The 22369-nt window shown below is 54.5% G+C and overlaps 1 protein-coding gene across 3 annotated transcripts in view; it reads right to left on the bottom strand.

The window, feature by feature from the left end:
- TNS3 (tensin 3) overlaps positions 1 to 22369 on the bottom strand; it is a 213764-nt gene that overhangs the window by 183272 nt on the left and 8123 nt on the right. Inside the window, exon 1 of one of the 3 annotated variants that reach the window (XM_032430620.1) lies at positions 545 to 588. The exons of 1 other annotated variant lie outside the window; for it this stretch is intronic. In XM_032430620.1, the coding sequence (XP_032286511.1) occupies positions 545 to 550 (6 nt within the window). In that variant the 5' untranslated portion in view covers positions 551 to 588. Of the gene's footprint in view, positions 1 to 99; positions 298 to 544; positions 589 to 22369 lie in introns of those variants that run through there. One more of the 3 variants, XM_032430623.1, reaches the window with a different exon arrangement.

A 22369-nucleotide genomic window follows, 5' to 3' on the forward strand; every position in this document is an offset into this window, starting at 1 on the left:
CCCTCTCCCGCTGTCCCTCTGTGCTCTCTCTCTCTTAAATAAATAAAATCTTTAAAATAAATAAATAAATAAATAAATAAATAAATAAATAAAAGGCACCTCGTTTAGCAAATTGCCGCACTTTCTTACTCCTCGTGGATCAGATGCACGTGGTCCGCATCACAGACGACAACCAACAGAGCTGTCACAACGCCCGGGTGAGACTCAGCAACCCAGACAGGGTCTTTGGGTCGAAGGCCAGAACACGACAGCCCGAAGGAACTTCCCCGAACGCAAAACTGGGAGCCCTACCGGGGCTGCCCACTTTGCAGGCTGCCCTATTCTCCCGCCGGCCTCCCCCAAGCCCTCCTGCAGCGTCCCCCAGCCTGCGTGCACCGAGGCTCCTGGGCTCTGTGCCCTGGCGAGCGCTGGGGCTTCGCTCAGGCCTTCTCAAAGTTTTCCGATTCTCCTTTGGGGCTGAAAACTGCTGCCTTCCTGGGCTCAGCCCAGGACCCCTCTCCTGCCCGGCCTCCCCGACTGCTCACCAGCCCTCACCCAAGCCCACCTCCATCCCCGGGCCTTCTGTCTGTGCCTCATCCGTCCAGCAAGATCTAACCTTTGCCTGGGGTTTTCCGCACGCAGACCGAGCGGGGACAATAAATGCTGGGCAGGAATGAAAGAAAGCTGCTTTCCATGACGTCAATGCTGGTTACTCAGTCTGTCTCAGCTCACCCTCTGCCCGCCTTGGGAGCAGGCTGAAGCACAAGGATCTGGGGGCAGCTCAATCTGGGGATCCCTGGGGAACCCAGAAGCCGGGGCGGGTCCTGTCCTCCGGGCGCAGACGGCCCCACCTCACCAGGTTCTCACCCACAGCCCGGTCTGCCCCTCATAACGCCACAGCCGCCTACCACGGGCTTCTGGCTGCATGAGACCCCAGGAAAGAAGCGGTTCGTCCTGCAGAGGATGGGCTTTAGGGGTTCCGCCAGCCAGTCCTCGAGGGCAAGCTCCAGCTCCCGGGCCGCATCACCCACCTGGGGCTGGAAGCCCAGACCAAACTGGGGACAGGAGCCCATGCCAAGGCCGACGCTGACACAGGATTCGGGGCTCACGGGGGGAGGGCAGGCCTGCTCAGACCCCGTGGGTCCACGCACTCACACTTGCTCATCAGTCCAGAAACATCCCTCGCAAACACAGATGGAGAAAGTTTCAGGAAACGGCTGGTGTGGCCCACGGTTTCCATGGAGACACAGACTCAGACGGACACACACGTGCACACATCACCTCCCACATCCCCCAGCTCTGCCCACATTAGCAGTGGTCACACCCAGCGCCCAGCACTCGATTTACAATCCGATTTCCCAGCAAAAGAAACAGAGAAGGCTGGCCATGCAACTTTGTCACAGGGTCGGAGCGACTGGACCCAAAATCCGTGGCCCCCGGGAGCGGGATGCGCCCTGGCTCCAGCCGTGGCATCTGCGGTGGGGTCACCAAGCACTCTGGGCGCACGGCGCCTGTCTTCACCACCACCCCCAGCACACATACCACTGTCACAGGCCGGTCACTGGTCCATGGCCGGTCCATAGCTGGCCCGTGGCTCCATGACCCCGAGTGCCAGAGAGCTTCCAAGAGCCACCTGAGGCACTTTTAAAAGCACTTGGCCTCGGGATGAGAAAGACTCGTTTCAGGACTTGGAGACCCGTGAGCTGTTGGCAGCTCTCATCTGCAGAGGCCTCTGTGCATGGCCTTCCCTGCTGGTGCGGGGACAGGGACGCCGGCCATTCTGGGCATCGGAGGCCCGAGGTCCATCTCCGTGGGCCAGTCTCGCACCTAGGCCTTTCTCAAGCACGGACCTGGGGCAAATCCTGGCTCTCACGACATTCCTCTTCCTCCCTTCCATGCTCACCCTGCTCCATCCTGCCACCAGACGGGGCAGGATCCAGTGAGCCCCCTCAGGGCACTAGCCACTTCAGTACTTCCTAACTCGGCAACACCCGGGGAGCCCTGAATGTCCCGCTCACTGACAGCGACAGAGCCTGGCCCCAGACAATGCCGGGAAGGGGAGACGGGCCACTAGACAGAAGGGGAAACTGAGTCCCGGGGCGTCCAGGGATGCACGGGGACCCAGAGCCCTGGAGAGCCAGAGAGCTGGCTTGCAGTGTCCCCCAGGGAGCACAGGTGCATGGCCCCCCGGGGACACTTTTGGGGACAGGGTCAGATCAAAGGTGCTGCGTGTTTGGAACCTGACCCTCGAAGACGGTCAAAGCCTGAGCTACTCAGGGGAGATGCAGGACGGGCCGAAATTCCTCTCCAGGCTCTGCCCTTCACATCCCCCGTTCTCGAAAGTCACAGCAGGTGCTCAGGAAACCCGTGAGGAACGCCTCAAGGCGGTCATGCCGTGCAGCCCGTGGAACTGAAATGTCCTCGCTGGTGGCAGAGTCCAAGGCAAGTCCCTGCCCGAGCTCACGGCCCGCTCACCACATCTGGTGGCCTTTCTAAGAAACAAGGTGCTGACCTCTGGCATCCTTAGCACAAAGTTTCCCGCCAATGCTGAGAAAAGGGGCATTTGTTTTCATTTCCCCGTGCACTCTCCCCTGTCGTGCATATCCTCCCCACCTTCGAAACGTCCAGAAAAAGGGGCTCTCTCGACAAAAGCAACCTCGGATGTGTGGAGGGATGCTTCTCTGCTCAAAGGCAGCAAGTGCTTCATGGAAGACCTGGACCAAAGGAAGGGTTAGATGGAGGGTGGCCCCACCCCCCACCCCCCCGCAGGCACACCCTGCCCTGCCTAGGCTGACCCCACTGTCCTCCTGTCTCCACATGGGGAGCAGCGGTGGGATGGGACGGGATGACAGAGGAGGGGCTGTGGAAGGCAGGGGAGGGGTCTTGGCTGCTTCACCTGGCCGAGGTGGGGAGACAGGGGGGCAGCCCCTGAGCGTGAGGGCAGGGAGGATGGCCACTGGGGCCGGCAGAGCCCGCACAGACCCCTGCATGCCACGGACTCCGGGCTCTTGCCAGGTGGACACCACGGCCTCAAATGCAAACCTAAAAGGAGGAAGCAAACCCCACTAGCATATCTTACCTGCCTCCACCCCCAACCGGCACAGGACGCATCCTTCACCAGGTGAGAGCAGACCCCCACCCAAGCACACAGGGTCTCCCCCCCTCCCCGGCAGACCAGGAAACGGACACCCAGTTTCCCTTCCTCTGCACTGAGATGGTCCAGGGGAGGGGAGCTGTGGGCCTGGGGGGCCCTTGGGGAGCCTTTCTGTCCCTCGCACCCAGAGCCCACCTGAGGCCGAGGAGCGCAGCAGCCCGAGCCCAAGCGCCCTGGCCTCTGGTCCATGCTGGGTGTCCACACGGACAAGCCAGCAGCCGCCCCATCCTGTCCTGGTGAAGCTGGGAGCCGGGCAGGAGGCGAGCTAGAGGCCTGTTAGGCATGGGGAGACAAAGCTGGGGGGTACCTGGGAGCTTTGCCTCCCGTCCCCACCAGCCTCTCTGCATCATCACCTGACTCCAAGTACCAGGAACCCCCCAGAATGAGCTAGTTCCTGAGCAAAGCCACCAGACCCGCAAATGCAGGATGCACTCTGCTCTCAGCTGGGAACCCCCGGAGGAGAGGGAGGAACCTTCGCTTCCTTCCAGACACGGCAGGGCGTGCCTTCTCCACTCTTCCCCAGTGATTTCAAACCGATGTACTTTAGAGGGAGTTTTATTTCACACAGAGGAAAATCTAGACCCTCACCCAAGCCTGGGGACAGGCTTCAAAACGCCAGCAGTGGGCTGGGCGCTCTCCATCCCCCAGAAATGCCCATTCTGGGGGTTGCCGTCTCCATTTCTTGGAGACAAGTGGAGGCTCTGGGAAGTTAGGACAGGGGACCCACGCCCGCTGCCCTTCTGTAAGAGCATGTCGTCCAGCCGAGCCCCTGTTCTCAGGGCCCCCCCACGCCTCCCCTGGTCACCCGGGTCGGGGGGGCTGGCTCCCACGGTGAGGATGAGGATGAATGGTGCAGGCCAGGCTGACAGGGCACCTGCTGGGTCACCAAGCCTCATCTGGAAAACCCTTGAATTGCCTTCCGTCCTTCCACGCCCCTCACTTCTGCTCCAGTGTTCCCAGCATAGAGTGACCAGGGTCTTGACTGGGCCACATCCGGACCTCCGGACGGGCACTTTGCCCACAACAACCTGTCTCCACCTGGAAACATACAGTCCTCAGCTCACCACCTCTGAGGGACCCCCAGACGCCAGGATTTCGTCCAAATCCCCCCTAGGCCTCTGACCCACAGCCGGGTTAGGAAGCACTGGACAGTGAGACTTGGCAACAGAGCACATGCTCCGCTCCCCCTCCCCCGGCCCCCCCGTGGCCTGGAGCATCATCCCCCAGGAGGCTGGACCGGGACAAGCCACGCAGACGCAGAAGACACAGCACCACGGTGTGCCCCGGACCCGCTCTGCTATTCGCTGTGTGTCAACAGGTTTATTAGTAACCACTCTGGGCCAGTTTCATCACCTGCCAACGGGGACAGCAAAATCACTACCAACCTCCAAAAATCCTGGCGAAGTTGACTCCAGGTAATGCACACAGGGGCTTTGGTACCATGCCCACCACGGCCGCTAAATGTGCCTTCTTCCCTGCAGAGAGGGCTCCCTCCCGGACGAAGAGGGGAGGAAAGATAATGTCACAGTTCCTGAGGAAATTGGGCTGTTTTCATCAGTATTAACACATTTTTTTTTTTTTTTTTTAGATTTTATTTATTTATTTGAGAGAGAGAATGAGAGAGAGAGAGCACATGAGAGGGGGGAGGGTCAGAGGGAGAAGCAGACTCCCTGCTGAGCAGGGAGCCCGATGCGGGACTCGATCCTGGGACTCCAGGATCATGACATGAGCCGAAGGCAGTCGCTTAACCAACTGAGCCACCCAGGCGCCCCAGTATTAACACATTTTAACTACTTATTCCTAAAGCTGTTTTTTGTTTTTTTAAGTTGGGCGTGGAGTCCAATGCGGGGCTTGAACTCACGACCCTGAGATCAAGATCAGAGCTGAGCGCAAGAGTCAGACGCTTAACCGGCTGAGCCACCCAGGCGTCCCTACTTATTCCTAAGGTTTTTAAAAAGCAAAAGTTGTTTGTTTATCGTTGTCAGCGTGAGTCAGTATTTTTAGTCCCGGGCAGGTGTTGGAGCAGGTGTTGGGGCAGGTGCTGGATGCTCCCCCCTTGCTCTGGGGAAACAGGGACTTTGAGGCAACTCCCCTGGTCCGGGCTCACATTCAAACTCGGTGAGGCCATGAGTCTTCCCGATCTCCCTCGCCCAGAAGCTGGGAATGCACGCGGCCCCATCAAAGTCTATTCACAAAGGGAGCTGATAACTAAATCCTGTGATCTGAATTTCCGCAGAAGGCAGCCCGTCCTTCCGACCGACAGGGACTCTGTTCCAGGCTGCCGGTGATGCTCCTGCCTGCAGGCAAGCCCCACGGTACCCAAATCTGACCCCAGCACGTGAAACGCACATTTCCCAGAAATAACCTTCATTGCTCGCTGCGACTCAGAAAAAAGAAACAACATCTCTGTCCATGCCCAGAGAGCAGGAATGGAACGTCCCCGTGACCAGCAGACCAGCACGGCCCTTGGCCACACACCTGGCAGGACGCCGAGCCTCGGGCTCCCCAGGTCGTGAGGACCACCCACCTGGCAGCCGAGTCAGGAGGGGGCAGGGAGACAAGCATGCAGAGCCCCTGGGCAGGGTAGCCAGCATCACACTCCAGGGACCCCGAGCCACTGCAGATGAGGAGTGCAGGCCGAGACCCCTGACCACCTCAGACACTGCCCGGTCCATCGGATGCACAGTAACAGAGATGGGGCCACAGGATGGCAAAGAGGGTGCCACGCTGGCTTGTGCCACTCTCCGCCCCCTCGCTGATATAGCCTGAACACAGCCGAGCACCCACGGCGCCCCAGATAGGTGCACACGGACAGGCACACACCCTCAGAATAAACCAACAAGCAGGTGCTTTGGATCGAGTCTCACGGGTCCACGAGCTGAGCTCCATGGTCACTGCTCAGCCTCCCGCCTGAGCCGCCAGTCCAGGCACGCAGAGCCAGGCGGCCTTGGGCACTCGCATGCGGACCCAGGCCTCACTGTTCTGGAGCTGGACTGAGCCTCCCTGGGGACAGCTCTCCAGCTCACTCCTGCCGGCTCCTGGCCCGTGAGCATCAGCCACGACCAGCCAGCCCGCGGGGACCAGGCAGTGCGTCTCCTGGGGACTGCTGTCTGTTCCCCAGTTTCCAGAATGGTCAGTCGTGTTGTGCTTTTAATTTAAAAATCTTCACCTTAATAAAGCTTTTGTATTTTATCACTGTAAAAAGTTAAAAGTTCCTTGATTTTCAAATGAATAGTTTATCAGAGTCCTAACACTCATAAAATAAATTCGTGTGCATCCTGGAGTCTTCAGATTTTAAAACCAACCAACACTTTCTCATTTTTACAGCTAAGATCTATAAAGAAACTCTGAAACTCCAAAATGCTGGTGCAAGTGCTCTGTCACTCAAACTACACATCTAGAACGCGTTTAGTCTACAAATCTAAATAATCCCAGTTAGATGAATTTCAGGCTTGGTTCTTATCGAGCTAGCAGCAACCATTTATAAAAGTGCCACAAAGCACTTTAATGAAATCATTTAATTTAATGCCACAAGCATGAGCCCGTTATACCTTGGAAACAAAAGTTAAATGTCAAAACCACATCCAGCAGACGAACTTGAAATGATTGCAGCAAGAACAGATGGATGGGTGCCGGACAGTGACTTCTGGGTGGTGACATACATTAACAAGACAAATTGTGGCGATCGTTTTGCAATATGTACAAATAGCGAACCACTATGTTGCACACTTGAAACTAATATAATGTTTTATGTCAATTATATCTCAATTTGAGAAAAGCAGAAATAACGCTCAGAAGAGTTTTTAACCAGTTCCACTGGGGAGAACAGAAAATCTACAGGCAAAGGGACGTCTAGAAGGCAAGACCATGTAGAAATTACCTTGAATGGCTTTATTTACCTCCCTCTGTGATTATCTGAAAGACCCGGATGAAGGAAGGTTGAAGAAAAGCATTAAAAAGGAAAGAGGCCGGGGCATCTGGCTGGCTCAGCCGGTTGAGCGTCCGACTCCTGATTTCGGCTCAGGTCATGATCTCGGGGGTCCTGAAATCGAGTCCCAAGTTGGGCTCCACACTGAGCATGGAGTCTACTTGAAGATTCTCCCTCTCCCTCTGCCTCTCCCGCTCCCCCCACCCCCCGCTCTGAAAAGTTTTAAAAAATTAAAAAGGAAAGAAGCCATATACATTCTGGGCTTGAGCTTACAAAAGCACAAATTCAGAAGTTAGAGAGTATGTTGTCGTGCTAGATCCATCATCCTCTTTGCCCTCCTTCAGGATGGGTTATTCCAAGGTCAGCGCCACGTCAGCACGGGGCTTCTGTGGCATCACTGTCCGTGCCCACCAGACAGAAGCGGCACTGCCCACAGGGTCTGTGGCTGGTGTCCCTGCGACTGGTGTCCCCACGGCTGGTGTCCCCGCATGTCCCCCTGCCCCGCGTGGGCCAGGACCGCACGCCTTCCCTCACTGTGCACACCTGGGGCACCCCATGCTGAGCACACAATCCTGGCAGAACGGGGGAGGGGGGTGAGTCAATACAGACAGACGCCAGGTTTGAAGGTGGCGGTCACCGGAGGCCACACCCTGCGGTCACGCCCAGGGTAGGCCTTGGAGCCTGTGGCCTCGTATCTGCTGCCCTTTGATTTCTGATTAGCTGAGTGACAGTGATTCACGGCCACCATCCCCCCGCCCATCATTTGGATCCCAGTTTACTGCGTGGGAGGGACGGAGGGAAGATAGCACCCCAAGGGGAGGTGGTCCTGGTGGCGCTGGGTGCCAGGCTCAGGGTGGGACTCAGCCCTGGTGAAAACGGGGCGTTGGAGGCTTGCAGCAAAGGGTGAGGGTGGGAGACGGGGGCCAGCAGACCCCTGGGGAAATAGGCCAGCAGGGACCTATGAGGATGGCAGCGGGAAAAAGGGAGGCCACCTCCAGGGGCTCAGAAAGAGCCTGGCTGGGCCGGGGATTAGGAGCCATTAGGGGCAGGAACCTTCATGGGGAGGACTGGGGATCCGGGTCTTGGATGGGTCACACGCTTTCACCGAAATCTCTCACCACGGGGGAGAGAGTGCACACGGGCCAGGAACACACTCCTAAGTGCGGGTTCGGGGGCTGCGCTCCTGCTCTCGGGGTCTCCTCCGCATCAGCACAGGACCACAGGGCCACCTGTCCTTCAACCAGCTGGCCAGGTCCACGCTGTGCACCTGCTATGCTCCAGGTCAGGAGGGGGAAGGTCAGGGGCACAAGCCAAGGTCCCCACCCGCAAGGAGTGCTCAGCGTGGCCTCCAGGAAACCTCCCCACAAGGGTGGTGCATTCGTTCCTTCCTTCCTTCCTTCCTTTCTTCCTTCCTTCCTTCCTTCTTTCCTTCCTTCCTTCCTTCCTTCCTTCCTCTGACCGCCCACCACCCTCCACAGTCCATCCGCTCTGCCCCGGGCACACAGGAGCTCAGTGCTCCCGACAAACCTTGACCCACTGCAGGCCACCCAGTTCACGGACGCCCACATCAGCTACAACCTGAGATGCCCAGCAGGGCCCCCCCCCCGAGTGACCCAGCTCTCGTTCTCCCACCATTGAGCTTCGCCAGCTTCTTCCTCCCTACACTACCTTCCCCAGCAGACACACACCCCATCTTTAAAGACAGCCCCCCTTGGCCCACACCACCCCTCCCTGCTGCTGGCCCACTTCCCGCCCCCCTTCTAGGGTAGCTTCTTCAAGTGGGCTACCGCCAGTGCTCACACCCACCGTCCCACAGGGGACGGAGGGGTGGCCAGAGACGATGTGGCTGGTGGCTGGCACCAGGTGGGGACAGGTGCCCGGGAAGCGGCAGAGGACAGGATGGTTCTGTCCCACTGCGGGGTACACACAGCACTCGTGAGATCAGGAGGGTGTTCAAAGCCTGGCGGTGGGTAGGTGGCACCTCAGGGTGTCAGAGGGATGGGGGAGCGATGGGGCCCGGGCTCCGGCACAGCTGCCGGGGCAGCGGGACCCTCTGGCCATCAGTGTCGAGAACCGAAGCCAGGACACCCCCTGTGAGAGCCAGCGCTTAGCTGGGGTCACACATGGAAAGTGATTGAGAACCACAAAAAACATCCATGCAGGGCCCTACACCCCTGCCAGCCCAGCTAAGGAGGGATCTTCAGACAGAAGCGCCAGGCACCAAGGGGTGACCACACTGTCCTCATTGACAGCAGGAGGGACCCGAAATCCACGCACCGGGAACGGGGCGACACGGGATCCGAGCACCCAGCACAGGGGCGCATCCCACAGACAAGGAAGAACGAGGCGGTGAGCAAACCCGTAAATGGAAATCTTTCGTAAACATTAATCCTCTCCTTGCACAGAGGATACAGTAACAAAGAATGCTTTCTGCTAGGGTCCGCTAAGGGGAGAAAACACAAACTGGTATGTGAGCAACTGAGCAGAGGCAACAATGTATCTCAGTCGGGGAAGGTCCAGGCCTTCTGATGCCCGGCGCTCCTTGCTCTCTGCCCCGCTCTGTAACCTAGGACCGGGGACTAGGACCGGGGACGTGGGCACAGACCCCGCAAAGGAGCAGCATGCCCATCTGTTTGCAGGCACCCCATCCGAGGCATATTTTTCGGACACACCTACTTCATTTCTTTTTTTAGGAGGGCTCCCCTGAGGCTGTTTTGGCTATAAGATCGATTCTAACAAAATCGCAGGGATTTGACAAATAAAAAAACTACTTAAAAATGCGTTAAAGATTAACGCATTCCCGTTAATCTTGCCAAGCCCGGAAGCAGTCTGCCGGGCAGCGTGAGAAACAGCTTGCCTGGGAAAACACAAACAAGAGCGGGGACAAAAACCCTGCTCTCCCTGCCTCCACTCCAGAAATCCACAACACGCAGATGCCTGCACACAGACCCAAGCCGCACCCACACACATGTACAAGGGGACACGTGCATGTGGACACACGTGCAAGGGGACGCACATAGCCGCATACACACACACGTGCACACACAAAGCGGGAGGCGGTCAGGCAGCCCTGTGTGTGCGAAGCACGTGTGCAGATCTTCCTGAACCCCAGGACCCTGTCCTATAAGATGGGCCACTAGTGAGTGGTTCTGTGCGAGATCCTGGAGAAGCTTTTAAATCAAAACGTGATGCTTTAAAATTTCCTTTTATTTCATGAAATGGAAGTTGGTGGCCCTGAGGGGGTCCCCTGGTTGTTCTCAGATCCACGTCCTGGACACTGACAGCCACTCCCCCCAGACGGCATCTCTCCTGGCCCGTCCGCGGCCACGCTGCACCCCACTGACGCCCTGTCCTGCTCACAGCCCATCCCGGAGCATCCGGGGTCGTCACGGGGATGCTCGGTACAGTGAGTGGGCAGGGGACGGCCAGCTGTGAGGGACCTCTGATCCAGAGGTTCCGAGCCTCCCGAGAACACCCTCCCTGGAAAGGTCTAGAGCCAACCACGGGCTCCGGTGTGTCTGGGAAAGTTTCGAGCCCCTTATTCAAGAGAGCGGCAGGCTCTCTGCTCTCCCTGGCTTCTTCCTAACAGTGAACGAGGAATGCAGGATGCCCGCCCCGCCCCACAGGGCCCTCCGCAAGCAGGGACCGCCGTTGCCTTGACCACCACTCGCTCCTGCCAACTCTGAGCTCACAAAATGACCTTTTCACCCAAACGCAGGCTATTTTAACCCAATCCTCCACCCTGCCCAAGTCTTCCATCTTTTCATCTTTCAAAAACGGGAAACGAATATCCACAATACTGGAGAACCAAAAACGCCACCTCATTGTTCTCATCTCACTTCCTTTCTCCCAGCACGGACTTCTCTGCCCACCAGCAACTGGGCAGGTCAACGGCATCTGGAAACGTACGGAATCCCCCCGTCTTTGGACCATCACCACAACTGGGGCGGCCGCTAGCTTTCAGTAGGAGCCGGCAGGAATGCCAGGAAAATCCTCGGGCACAGCCTCCAACAAAGAGTGCTTCCACCCGAGATGCCGTGGAGCATGCCCTAAGGGATGGCATCCAGTGTTCAGAAGCCTGCATCATGGAATTTTCCAGAGAAAGCCAACAAACTGGAAGGGCGCCCTGTTTTTCAGAAGGTCCGGGTAGGAGGTGGGCGGTGAGCAGGCCGGGCCCTCAAGACATCTCCTCTGTCCGTCCGTCCATCTGTCTGTGTGCCTGCCTCTGGCCCACTCCCACCCGCATGGACGAGGTCCCAGCGAGCCCTCCCCCTGCGGAGGGGGCAATGCTTCCGACAGAGGAGAAGGGAGAGGCGCTTGCGTCCTCGGAGCTCCCAGCGCTCCCGACATGAAAGGGGATGGGGAATGTGCCTCAAGCTGCAGCAGGCCCAGCGCACCCAGGATCAAAGCGGCGCTGGGCCAACTCCGCAGTCCCCGCCAAGAACGCGGCCTCGGCTCCCTCCCGCTGTTTTTCTTCGCTTTTCATAGCCCGCGGCAACAAGCAAAGCTCCCTGGCTGGGCTCCTGGCTGGGCTCCTGGCTGGGCTCCTTTCGGGCTGACTGCATCCTCCCCGCAGAGGATCCACGCCCTCAGCCCCAGGCGCTCCCGGACTCTGGGTGCCCCCAGCTTCCCCAGAAACGTCCCCGTCAGCCCCGACTTGAAAGCCCAGACGGAGCACCCCTCCCCTGCGGCAGGCGGGCGAGGCGGGGTGCGGGGGCAGGGAAAGGGCGCCAGGCTTTCATCCTGCCCTCCTCCGGAGGCGGGGCCCCTGCCACCTAGGCCTTCACCTGCTTGCAAATTTCAACCGGCCCTTGTTTTCCTGCTGCAGAAGTCGGGACAGAATCACCCCAACCAATGCCACTCAGCACTGGGAGGTGGCCCCTCTCCTGGGCCTGACCTCTCCATCCCCTGCACACACCTAGCAGGAAAAGCCAGCTCTGGAACCTTCCTCACAGGGTTGGAAGTTATGTCCAAGCCAGGGGGCAGGAGGGGGCTTTGCACGACCCTCAGGGACCCGTCCATGGACCGGGGCTTGGGAAAAGGATCGGAAACCCGCCAGGGCCCAAACTGCCCCCGGGGAGCTTGAGGGACCCCAAGAAGCAAATGCCCAACTTCCATGCAAAGAGGCTGCTCAGCTGCTGCTTCCACATGGAGAGCATCCTTCAGTAAACACGTGACACCGGGGACACGTGCTCAGATTTTAGTAACGGGAGCAGAGGTCCCCCAGCACGGCAGAAGCAGCATGATGATGTGGGCCACTGGTGAGCTCCAAGGACTTCCTGGCAGAGCGGGGACTCAGATCCCAGGGCCGTGCACCAAGAACGGAGACCCCGAGGTTTAACACCTACGAGGAACTCGGGACACAGCACAGCCAGGGGGAGGGGACACCAGAGAAGAGCTGTCACCCATCGGGTGCGACCCTGCGGTCCTGCGAGGCCAGGGCCTGTGTCACGGGGGTGCACAGCACGTGTGCAGGGAGGGGACACTGCCCCCGCGATCAGCAGGCGGAGGACACGGGAGTATGGGGGTGGACAGAGGCCGAGAAGCAAGAAGCACACACCTGGAGAGGTGAAATCCCGCACGATGGTTCTAAGGCTACATGCCTTCTGCTCTGCGGAATGTTCCAGAATTTCCAGAAGAAGTACTTTTTTCAAGGAAGCAAGCCCTAACACAAACAAGCACCACACTCACCCTCGGGTGTGCAGCGTTTCCGCTCAGAAAGCCCCTTCCCGTAGCTCAGGGGACATCCCGACGCTCCGTGTTAGTAAACACAACTGGTACGTAACAGTTGCCCCGTTGTACAGTTGGGGAAACTGAGGCTCAGGTCGACAAGAAGAGCAGGGGCAGACAGGACTCGGAGGGGGCGGGCCTGGCAGCTGACCCTGGCCCCATGTCCTCATGTGTGCCCTGGCCATCTGATGAAGCCACGAACCTCTGACGGCTGTGGTCCACACACACCGGGGCCCCCAGCAGGACCCCAGGCCTGGACCCCGTCCCCGTGCTACACTGGAGGCCTCCAGTCTACGGTTCTGCACCCCAGGACTCTGCTTCCATGAGTCGCCTGCCCCAACCCCACAGGCTCCTGTCATACCTGCTGGCATCATGGCCCTTCCATGAACCACCCCGGGGAGCCCATGAACGTTCTGTCCCCACCGCAGCCTTCCCTCCAGCTCCCGCCGCTTCCCCGAACGGAGCCCCACAGCCCCAGCCTCCCGCTCAGTGTGCACCCAGACATACCAGCTCAGCACCCCAAACCCACTCCTCCCTCAGCCGCAAGTGTCCCCCCAGGCCAACCCCTAACCTCTGACCTCCGTGTCCGCTCCTGGGGACTGTGGGCTCACCTCCTGTGTGACTTCACCAAAACATGACACCACCACGAGGACACTGGGGGTCAACTCTGTGGCCAGGGTCACACGACGAGGCCACAGTGGGGCGGGATGGTCAGCCCATGTCTCTTGAGGGGGCCCCACGCAGGGGAGATCTGACTTCGGGCATGCTCGGAAAGTATGTCCCTGCGGGAAAGGCCTGTTGATCCGTGTTGGGGACCCTCTCTCCTCGTGACCCGCCTCCCGAATCAACAAATAAGAACGTGGCCAACGTGGCCAATGGAAGGCGGCACTGTCCACTCCATGTTAAAGATCCACTGGAAACAGGGGGGACTTCCCAGAACAGCAGGGCCCCCCCCTCCAAGATTCCCGAGGACGCCCGCCCCCGGCCTTCCCAGCAGCAAAGTGACGGGAAGCTGAGAACCTACAACTGGTGTTTCACGTGCCCAGGACGCAGGCCCTGAAGTCCACAGTGCTCGTGGACACGGCTCTGCCACCCGCCGCTCCCGTGGGACAGGGGCCGCACCCGAGTCCGGGCACAGGACGGAGAGGGCCGTCTGAGGCATGGCACACGTCCCCGAGGACCAGCGGCCGCGTCGGCCCCGTGTCAGCACATCCGGACACCCGTGGACCCGCCCTGCCTGCCGGACACGCCACGCGAGCCACGCCGGGAGCTTCCTGCTGCAGAGCAGCTGCATCGCATAGAAACGGACGACGCTCATTGTACTGATGTCTGCTATTTACCCCGGTATATCCGACGGTTATCATTTCACCATGCCACGGATCGGAAAACCATCAGGGAGCGAGTTCGCCTTTCCTCGTATAGTCTTCAGGATCCTGCGCGTCGTATGCTGTCAGCACAACTCAACTTGGCCACTAAATTTTCAAGTGGAAGGGAAACGCAGTCTTGCCCAAACCGCGGCTCTTGGTCATGCATTTAAAAAAAAAAAATACTTAATCTTGCTATATGTATTTCCTCATGCTTAAACTTTTAAATTTAAGTTAATTATCATCTGCAGAAAATTTGGCATTGTCTTCCCTGGTCACCCGCCACATGCCACGCACATGGCCATTTCTGCTCACAGGACCGGAGAACGCGCCCTCGGTTCAGAGGCAGAGGGAATCCGCGAGGACTCACTAGGCCAGCAGTGTGGGGGCCCATTTCTGTCAAATCGCAGCAGTGTGGCCCCCACGGCGCCCCGGGGAAGCCACCGTGGGCAGAGAGCACTCAGAAGGCACAGCAGGGGTGAGATGGACGTGGCCACCTTTGTCCGAGGGCGACGCCACGGACCCTTGGATCCCTTGGACGTTTCCTCCTACAGTCCTGCATTTTTGTCCCCATGCCCGTGGCCACCACCAAGGGCGTTAGAGACCGCGTGCTCCGCCTGCCCTCTGTGCCGGGTGTACGGATGGTCGAGGCCCCCCGCAGAGGCAACTCCCTCAGGATTCCGTCTCAGATACATCTCTGCTCTCCGGAGTAATGTACTTGCTCCTGTTCATGCTGTCTCTCGTAACTCAGTTAGTTGTATTCCGTGCACACGATGAAGCTCTTGAAGACAATTTGTTTCCCTTACTGCCCTGCTTCCAGGAGGCTCCCGGCCAAATCGCTGCGGTCCCCAGGGCTTTGTGGTGAACCCACCAGATGCTGACCTTCCACGAGCTCCATGGTCCCGTCAGATCTTTAGTTTCTCTTGGTCATGCATTTAAAAAAAAAAAAAAAACTTAATCCTGCTGTATCTATTTCTGCATACTTTTCAAATCCTTTTTGGGAACTCGGCAGGGTATGAAATTATGAAAATAAATTATAATTCTGTGGGTTAGGAGAGTCACTGGGGCCCAGAGGGCACCGTGGGAGACTCTGAACTCACCTCCTCCACACACACACTGAATCTACACCTGCACACAGAACAATTCCTCCTGAAGACGAACCGAGGGCCGCGCCAACAGAGGGACTGCACAGAAAGCATAAGGACATGGTGGCAGGGGGACCCAGCACATACTCCCCACCCTGGGACATGGGGAGAAACCCAGCTTGAAGGGCAACGAGGCTGTCAGGGAAGGATATCCACTTCTGTACCCTGGAGCCTTGGCCAAATAGGAGAGGAATGCGGAAAGTCTCTCCAGGGTTGGAGGCACCATCCAGGACCATGTTTTACCTTTAGTGCAGATGTGAGCAGGGTCCAGGCACTCTGCCAGCCCTCCTAAGACCCCCCAGCAAGTGCAAGCCCCTAGCCCATACAGGCTCCAGCTGTCCCACCAAGGCAGCGGTCTGCCCCAGGACCCCTGGCGCAGCTTGCCTTGAGACACACCCAGCCTCTGTCTGCTCCAGGTCCAGCCGAGCCACCAAGGTAAACCAAGTGACGCTCACACCGGGAGGCCCTGGTCCACACCCACTCCAGCTCCAGCAGACCTGCCAAGATGCCCCAGTGAAGGGCACACGGGAACCCCCCCAGGCTGCACCCACTCCAGACAAACAAAATTGGAAACATAATGGTCCAAAATCTATGGGATGCAGCAAAAGCAGTTCTAAGAGGAAAGTTTATAGCAATACAGCCAACTTCAAGAAACACAAAAACTCCCAAATAAACAATCTAACTCTACACAAAGAAAAACAAACAAAACCCTAAGTTAGTAGAAGGAAAGACATAATAAAGATGAGAGTGGATATCAATGAAACTGAGACTAAAAAAATTAGATCAATGAAACTAACAGCTGCTTCTCTGAAAGTATAAACAAAATCAATAAACCTCGTGCCAGACTCATCAAGAAAAAAAGAGAGAGCCCAAATATATAAAAACAGAAATGAAAGAAGAGAAGTTACAACTGACACCCAGAAATACAAAGGATCAGAAGACACAACTACCAACGACTATATGCCAACGAACTGGAAAACCTGGAAGAAATGGACAAACTCCTAGAAACACATAAGCTTCCCAGACTGAATCACGAAGAAATAGAAAATCTGAACAGCTGACTACAAGGAATGAAATCGAATCAGTAATTTTAAAATTCCCAAAGAACAAAAGTCCAGGATGAGACAGCTTCACAGGTGAATTCTACCAAACATTTAAAGAAGAGTTACTACCGACCCTTCTCAAATTATTCCAAAAAAGGGAAGAGAAAGGAATGCTTCCAAATTAAGTCTATGAGGCCAAAATGACGCTGATATCAAAACCAAAGACACAACAAAAAAAGAAAACGATGGGTTAATAACCCTGATAAACAAAGAAGCTAAAATCCTCAAAAACATACTAGCAAACCAAATTCAACAATACATTAGAAGGATCATTCACCGTGACAAGTGGGATTTATTCCATGGATGCAAGGATGGTTTGACATCTGCGATGCACCACATTAACAATATGAAGGCTATGGGGCACCTGGGTGGCTCAGTCGGTTGGGTGACCGACTCTTGATTTTGGCTCAGGTCACAATCTCAGGGTCGTGAGATCAAGCCCGAAGTGGGGCTCCACGCTCAGCAGGGAGTCTGTTTCTCTCCCTCTCCCTCTGCCTCTCCACCCCCCCGCCCCGTTGCACATGTGAACTCTCTCTCTTTTTAAAAAAAAGACAATACGAAGGATAAATATCATGTGATCATCCCAGTAGATGTAGAAAAGGCATTTCACAAAACTCAACATCCATTTATGATAAAAACTCTCAACAAAGTGGGTACAGAGGAACATACCTCAACGTGATCAAAGCCATGTCTAAGACGCTCACAGCTAACATCATCCTCAACGGTGAGAAGCTAAGAGCTTTTCCTCTGAGACCAGAAACAAGACAGGGATGTCACTCTCACCACTTTTACTCAACATAGTTTTGGAAGCCCCAGACACAGCAATTACATAGAAAAAGAAATAAAAGGCATCCAAATTGGAAAAGAATTAAAACTGTCACTATTTGCAGATGACGTGATATTACACATCGAAACCTCTGAAGACTCCAACCGAAAAATTATCAGATCTAATGAATGAATCCAGTAAGGTCACAGGATACAAAACTAACATACACACATCTGTTGCATTTCTATACGCCAATAACAAGTTATCAAAAAGAGAAATGAAGAAAATTATTCCATATACAATACCCAGGAATAAATATACCCAAGGAAGTGAAAGATCTGTACACTGACAACCATAAGACATTGATGAAAGAAACTGAAGATGACACACAGAAACAGAAAGACATTTTGTGCTAACGGATTGGAAGAATATTGCTAAAATGTCCAAACTCCCCAAAGCGATCTACAAATTCAATGCAATCCCTCTCAAAATACCAATAGCATTTTTCATAGACAGAACTAGAATAAAGAATCCTAAAATGTGTTTGGAACCACAAAAGACCCTTAATAGTCAAAGGATTTTAAGAAAGAACAACCTGGAGATATTGACACTCCCTGATTTCAAAGTGTACAAAGCTGTAGTAATAGCTACAAAGCTGTAGTCATCAAGACAGTATGGTCCGGCACATTGATCAATGGGAGAGAATAGAGACCCCAGAAATAAACCCACAACTATAGGGTCAAAGAATCTATGGCAAAGCAGGAAAGAATACGCAATGGGCAAAAGTCTCTTCAACAAAAGGTGTTGGGAAACTGGGCAGCCACATGCCGAAGAATGAAACAGGACCACTTCCTTACACCATCCACAAAAATACATTCAAAATGGATTAAAGGCCTAACAGACACATGAAAAAGTGTTCAATATCGCTCGGCATCAGGGAAATCCAAATCAAAACCTCAATGAGATACCACCTCACACCAGTCAGAATGGCTAAAATTAACAAGTCAGGAAATGACAGATGTTGGCGGGGATGTGGAGAAAGGGGAAACCTCTCCTACACTGTTGGTGGGAATGCAAGCTGGTGCAGCCACTCTGGAAAACAGTATGGAGGTTCCTCAAAAAGTTGAAAATAGAGCTACCATATGATCCAGCAATTGCACTACTGGGTATTTACCCCAAAGATACAAATGTAGGGATCCAAAGGGGTACGTGCACCCCGATGTTTATAGCAGCAATGTCCACAATAGCCAAACTGTGGGAAGAGCCAAGATGTCCATCGACAGATGAATGGATAAAGAAGATGTGGTATATATATACAATGGAATATTATGCAGCCATCAAAAGGAATGAGATCTTGCCATTTGCAACCACATGGATGGAACTGGAGGGTATTATGCTGAGCGAAATAAGTCAATCAGAGAAAGACATGTATTATATGATCTCACTGATATGAGGAATTCTTAACCTCAGGAAACAAACTGAGGGTTGCTGGAGTGGTTGGGGGTGGGAGGGATAGGGTGGCTGGGTGATAGACATTGGGGAGGGTATGTGCTATGGTGAGCACTGTGAATTGTGCAACACTGTTGAATCACAGACTTGTACCTCTGAAACAAATAATGCAATATATGTTAAGAAAAAAAAAAGAAGAAGAAGATAGCAGGAGGGGAAGAATGAAGGGGGGGAATCGGAGGGGGAGACGAACCATGAGAGACGATGGGGTCTGAAAAACAAACTGAGGGTTCTAGAGGGGAGGGGGGTGGGAGGATGGGTTAGCCTGGTGATGGGTATTAAAGAGGGCACGTTCTGCATGGAGCACTGGGTGTTATGCAAAAAAATGAATCATGGAACACTACATCTAAAACTAATGATGTAATGTATGGGGATTAACATAACAATAAAAAATTTAAAAATATATATTCAAAATGGATTAAGGGCCTGAGAGTAAGACCTGAAAGCATAAAGCGCCTAGAAGAGTAAGTTCTTTACGTTGGTCTTAGGGATATGGATTGGACCAGTCTCCTGAGGCAAGGGCAACAAAGCCAAACTAAACAAATGGGACTGCATCACACTAAAAAGCTTTCACACAGTGAAGGAAGCCATCAACAAAATGAAAGGCAACTGAGGGCATGGGAGAAAATATTTGCACATGACATGTCTGATAAAGCATTAGTATCTGAAATATATAAAGAACTTAACACAACTCAACACACACACACACAAAAACAAATAATCCAATTAAAAATGGGCAGTGGATGGGGCGCCTGAGTGGCTCAGTCCTTAAGCGTCTGCCTTCGGCTCAGGTCATAGTCCCAGGGTCCTGGGATCAAACCCCACATCGGGCTCCCTGCTCCGCGGGAAGCCTGCTTCTCCCTCTCCCACTCTCCTTGCTTGTGTTCCCTCTCTCGCTGTGTCTGTCTCTCTGTCAAATAAATAAAATAAAATCTTAAAAAAAAAAAAATGGGCAGTGGACCCGAATAGACATTTCTCCAAAGAAGACATCCAGATGGCCGACAGACACATGAAAAGATGCTCCACATCACTCGTCATCAGGGAAATGCAAATCCAAACCACAATGAAATATCACCTCACGCCTGTCAGAATGGCTAAAATTGAAAAGACAAGAAACAACAGGTGTTGGTGAGGATGTGGAGAAAAGAGACCCCCACCCCTCACCCTGTGCACTGTTGGTGGGAATGCAAACTGGTGAAGCCACAGTGGACAACAGTATGGAGGTTCCTCAAAAAATTAAACATAGAAATATCATACAATCCAACAGTTCTGCTACTGGGTATTTACCCAAAAAACAAACATACTAATTTGAAAAGATACATGCACCCCTATGTTTTTGTAGCATTCTTTACAATTGCCAAGCTATGGAAGCAGCCCAAAAGTCCACTGGTAGCTGAATGGATAAAGACGGTGTGGAATATATACACAATGGAATATTACTCAGCCATCAAGAAAGAATGAGATCTTGCCATTGGTAACAACATGGAAGGACCTAGGTGTTACACTACGTGAAATAAGTCGTTCAGAGAAAACAAATACCATATGATTTCTCTTATATGTGAAATTTAAAATAAATAAATAAATAAACAGACTCAAAGAGAACTATCTGGTGGTTGCCAGAAAGTAGGGGGGTAGGGAAGGGGATTAAATGGTACAAATGTGTAGTTATTTAAAAAAGGGGGGGGCGCCTGGGTGGCTCAGTCATTAAGCGTCTGCCTTCGGCTCAGGTCATGATCCCGGGGTCCTGGGATGGAGCCCCGCATCGGGCTCCCTGCTCAGCGGGAAGCCTGCTTCTCCCTCTCCCACTCCCCCTGCTTGTGTTCCCTCTCTTGCTGTCTCTCTCTCTCTGTCAAATAAATAAACAAAATCTTTAAAAAATAATAAAAATAAAAATAAAAAAATTTTTTTATAAAAGACACGGGGATACCATACACAGTCTGGGGGCTACAGACACTAATATGTAACCACTCTGTATGGTGACAGACAGTATCCAGATGTGTAACGCTGCTTTCTTCGTAACGTACATAAATGCTGAAACACTGTGTTGTCTGCCTGATACTAATATAATATTGGATGTCAACTATACTTTATAAGAAAAAAAACTCAGTAAATATAAAAAAGAAAAGAAAAGTGCCCCAGGGCTGGGTCTCCGGTCCCTGGGACACAGAGGTCACAGTGGAATGAGCAGGGGTGCACGTGTCTGAGGCCAGCCGCACAGGTCTGCAGGGGCAGGTGCAGAGAGGACTCGCTCCCTCCGATCCCTCCGGCCAGTGGGGCGGGTGACATCGTCTGCTGGTCTTCGACAAGGCCTCAGGCCAGCCGCGGCCCAAAGAGGAAGAGAAGCAGGGCTCCCCTGATGCTCTGGCCCCCACCGCCCACTGCTGCCTGCCCCTGCGGGGCCTCGGCATGCGCTGGGACCCCATGGGGCCTGGGGACTCCTCTCGGGACCTTCCGGAGACGGCAGACCAGCCGGGCAGTGACAGCGCTCAGGGACCCAAGGAAGACACCACTGCGGAGGGGCAGACCCCTGGCAGCCCTCCCTGCAACATCCAATCCCCCCCCCCCCCAGCAAGCCAGTGGACCCTGCTGCCCCCTTCCTGCAGCGTGGTGACAGTGACGAGCCCCTGGGGCACAGCCGGCGCTCGGTCAGTGTCAGGTGCATGAAAGCGATAAGCAAAGGAGGGAACGTGCAAACGACAGCTGCCTGTTCTGGGCCACGCGCCACATCCTCATCAGGCTGGGACCAGAAGAGTGCATTCGGGAAACAGAGGCAGGTGATGGAGTCACATCTCGGCCCTCCAGAGGGTCGCTGTCCATTTAGAGAAGGGCCAACAGGCCAGTGGACGGGCAGAGACCACGTGGCCCTCGAGCATGGTCAGCCTCTTGCTGTCACCTGGCCCATCCCTTCTCCCAACAGCGAACTTGGGTTTCTGGCACCACGCCTACCATGACGCGGATGGAAACACCCCTCCAGAATTTGGACAGTTTTTGTGGGTTTTTTAAATGTACTCAGTCCCAAAGAAAGACTTTGTGAACGTGACCTTGGACCGGCGGGAAAGAAAGCCGATAAGTGGGACGGGAGACTCGTCCCCACAGGGGTCTGCTGGGTGCCCAGCACTTTTCCAAGAACAAAACCCTCATTTAAATATTAGACAAGAGATTACACATCCTGGTGAGTCTACATCAACACTGGATCCATTTTGAGCGGAAGACAAAGGAAATAATTCTAGCCATTTTTACAGTGTGGGCTGCAAGGAAACCCCACCACTCGCTCTGTCCAAAGAGAACATTCTTTTGTGCACCGAGCAGAGGACAGTGTTCACCGCTCTCGTCAGGGAGCCTCCCTGGATTCCGAGCGGGCACTTGCTGGCAACTTTCCATAACAGGACAACTTGAAATGTGGCTGTTTTCCAAGAAATTAACAGCGGGCTGGATTCTCAAGTCTGTCAGAGAAGCATCAACGGGCCTCGCCTGGAAGTTAATGGAGTAAATTGCAAAGAGAACCTTCCAGAAAAAGGGGAGTGGTGGGACTGGAAAACTTACTGAAACCCTGAGGAAACATGCGAGCATGTCCCTCTCTCCCAGTGAGGAATCAGCTTCTAGAATGCTCCCATCCGGGCGTGGGGCCGTGTCCTTGGTTTGTGATGCGTGCAGGATGGGCTGTGGATGCGGGGGCGACACAGAGGATCCA

The sequence above is a fragment of the Phoca vitulina genome, unplaced genomic scaffold (genome assembly GCF_004348235.1).
Source record: "Phoca vitulina isolate PV1807 unplaced genomic scaffold, GSC_HSeal_1.0 scaffold44, whole genome shotgun sequence".
NCBI lineage: Eukaryota > Metazoa > Chordata > Mammalia > Carnivora > Phocidae > Phoca > Phoca vitulina.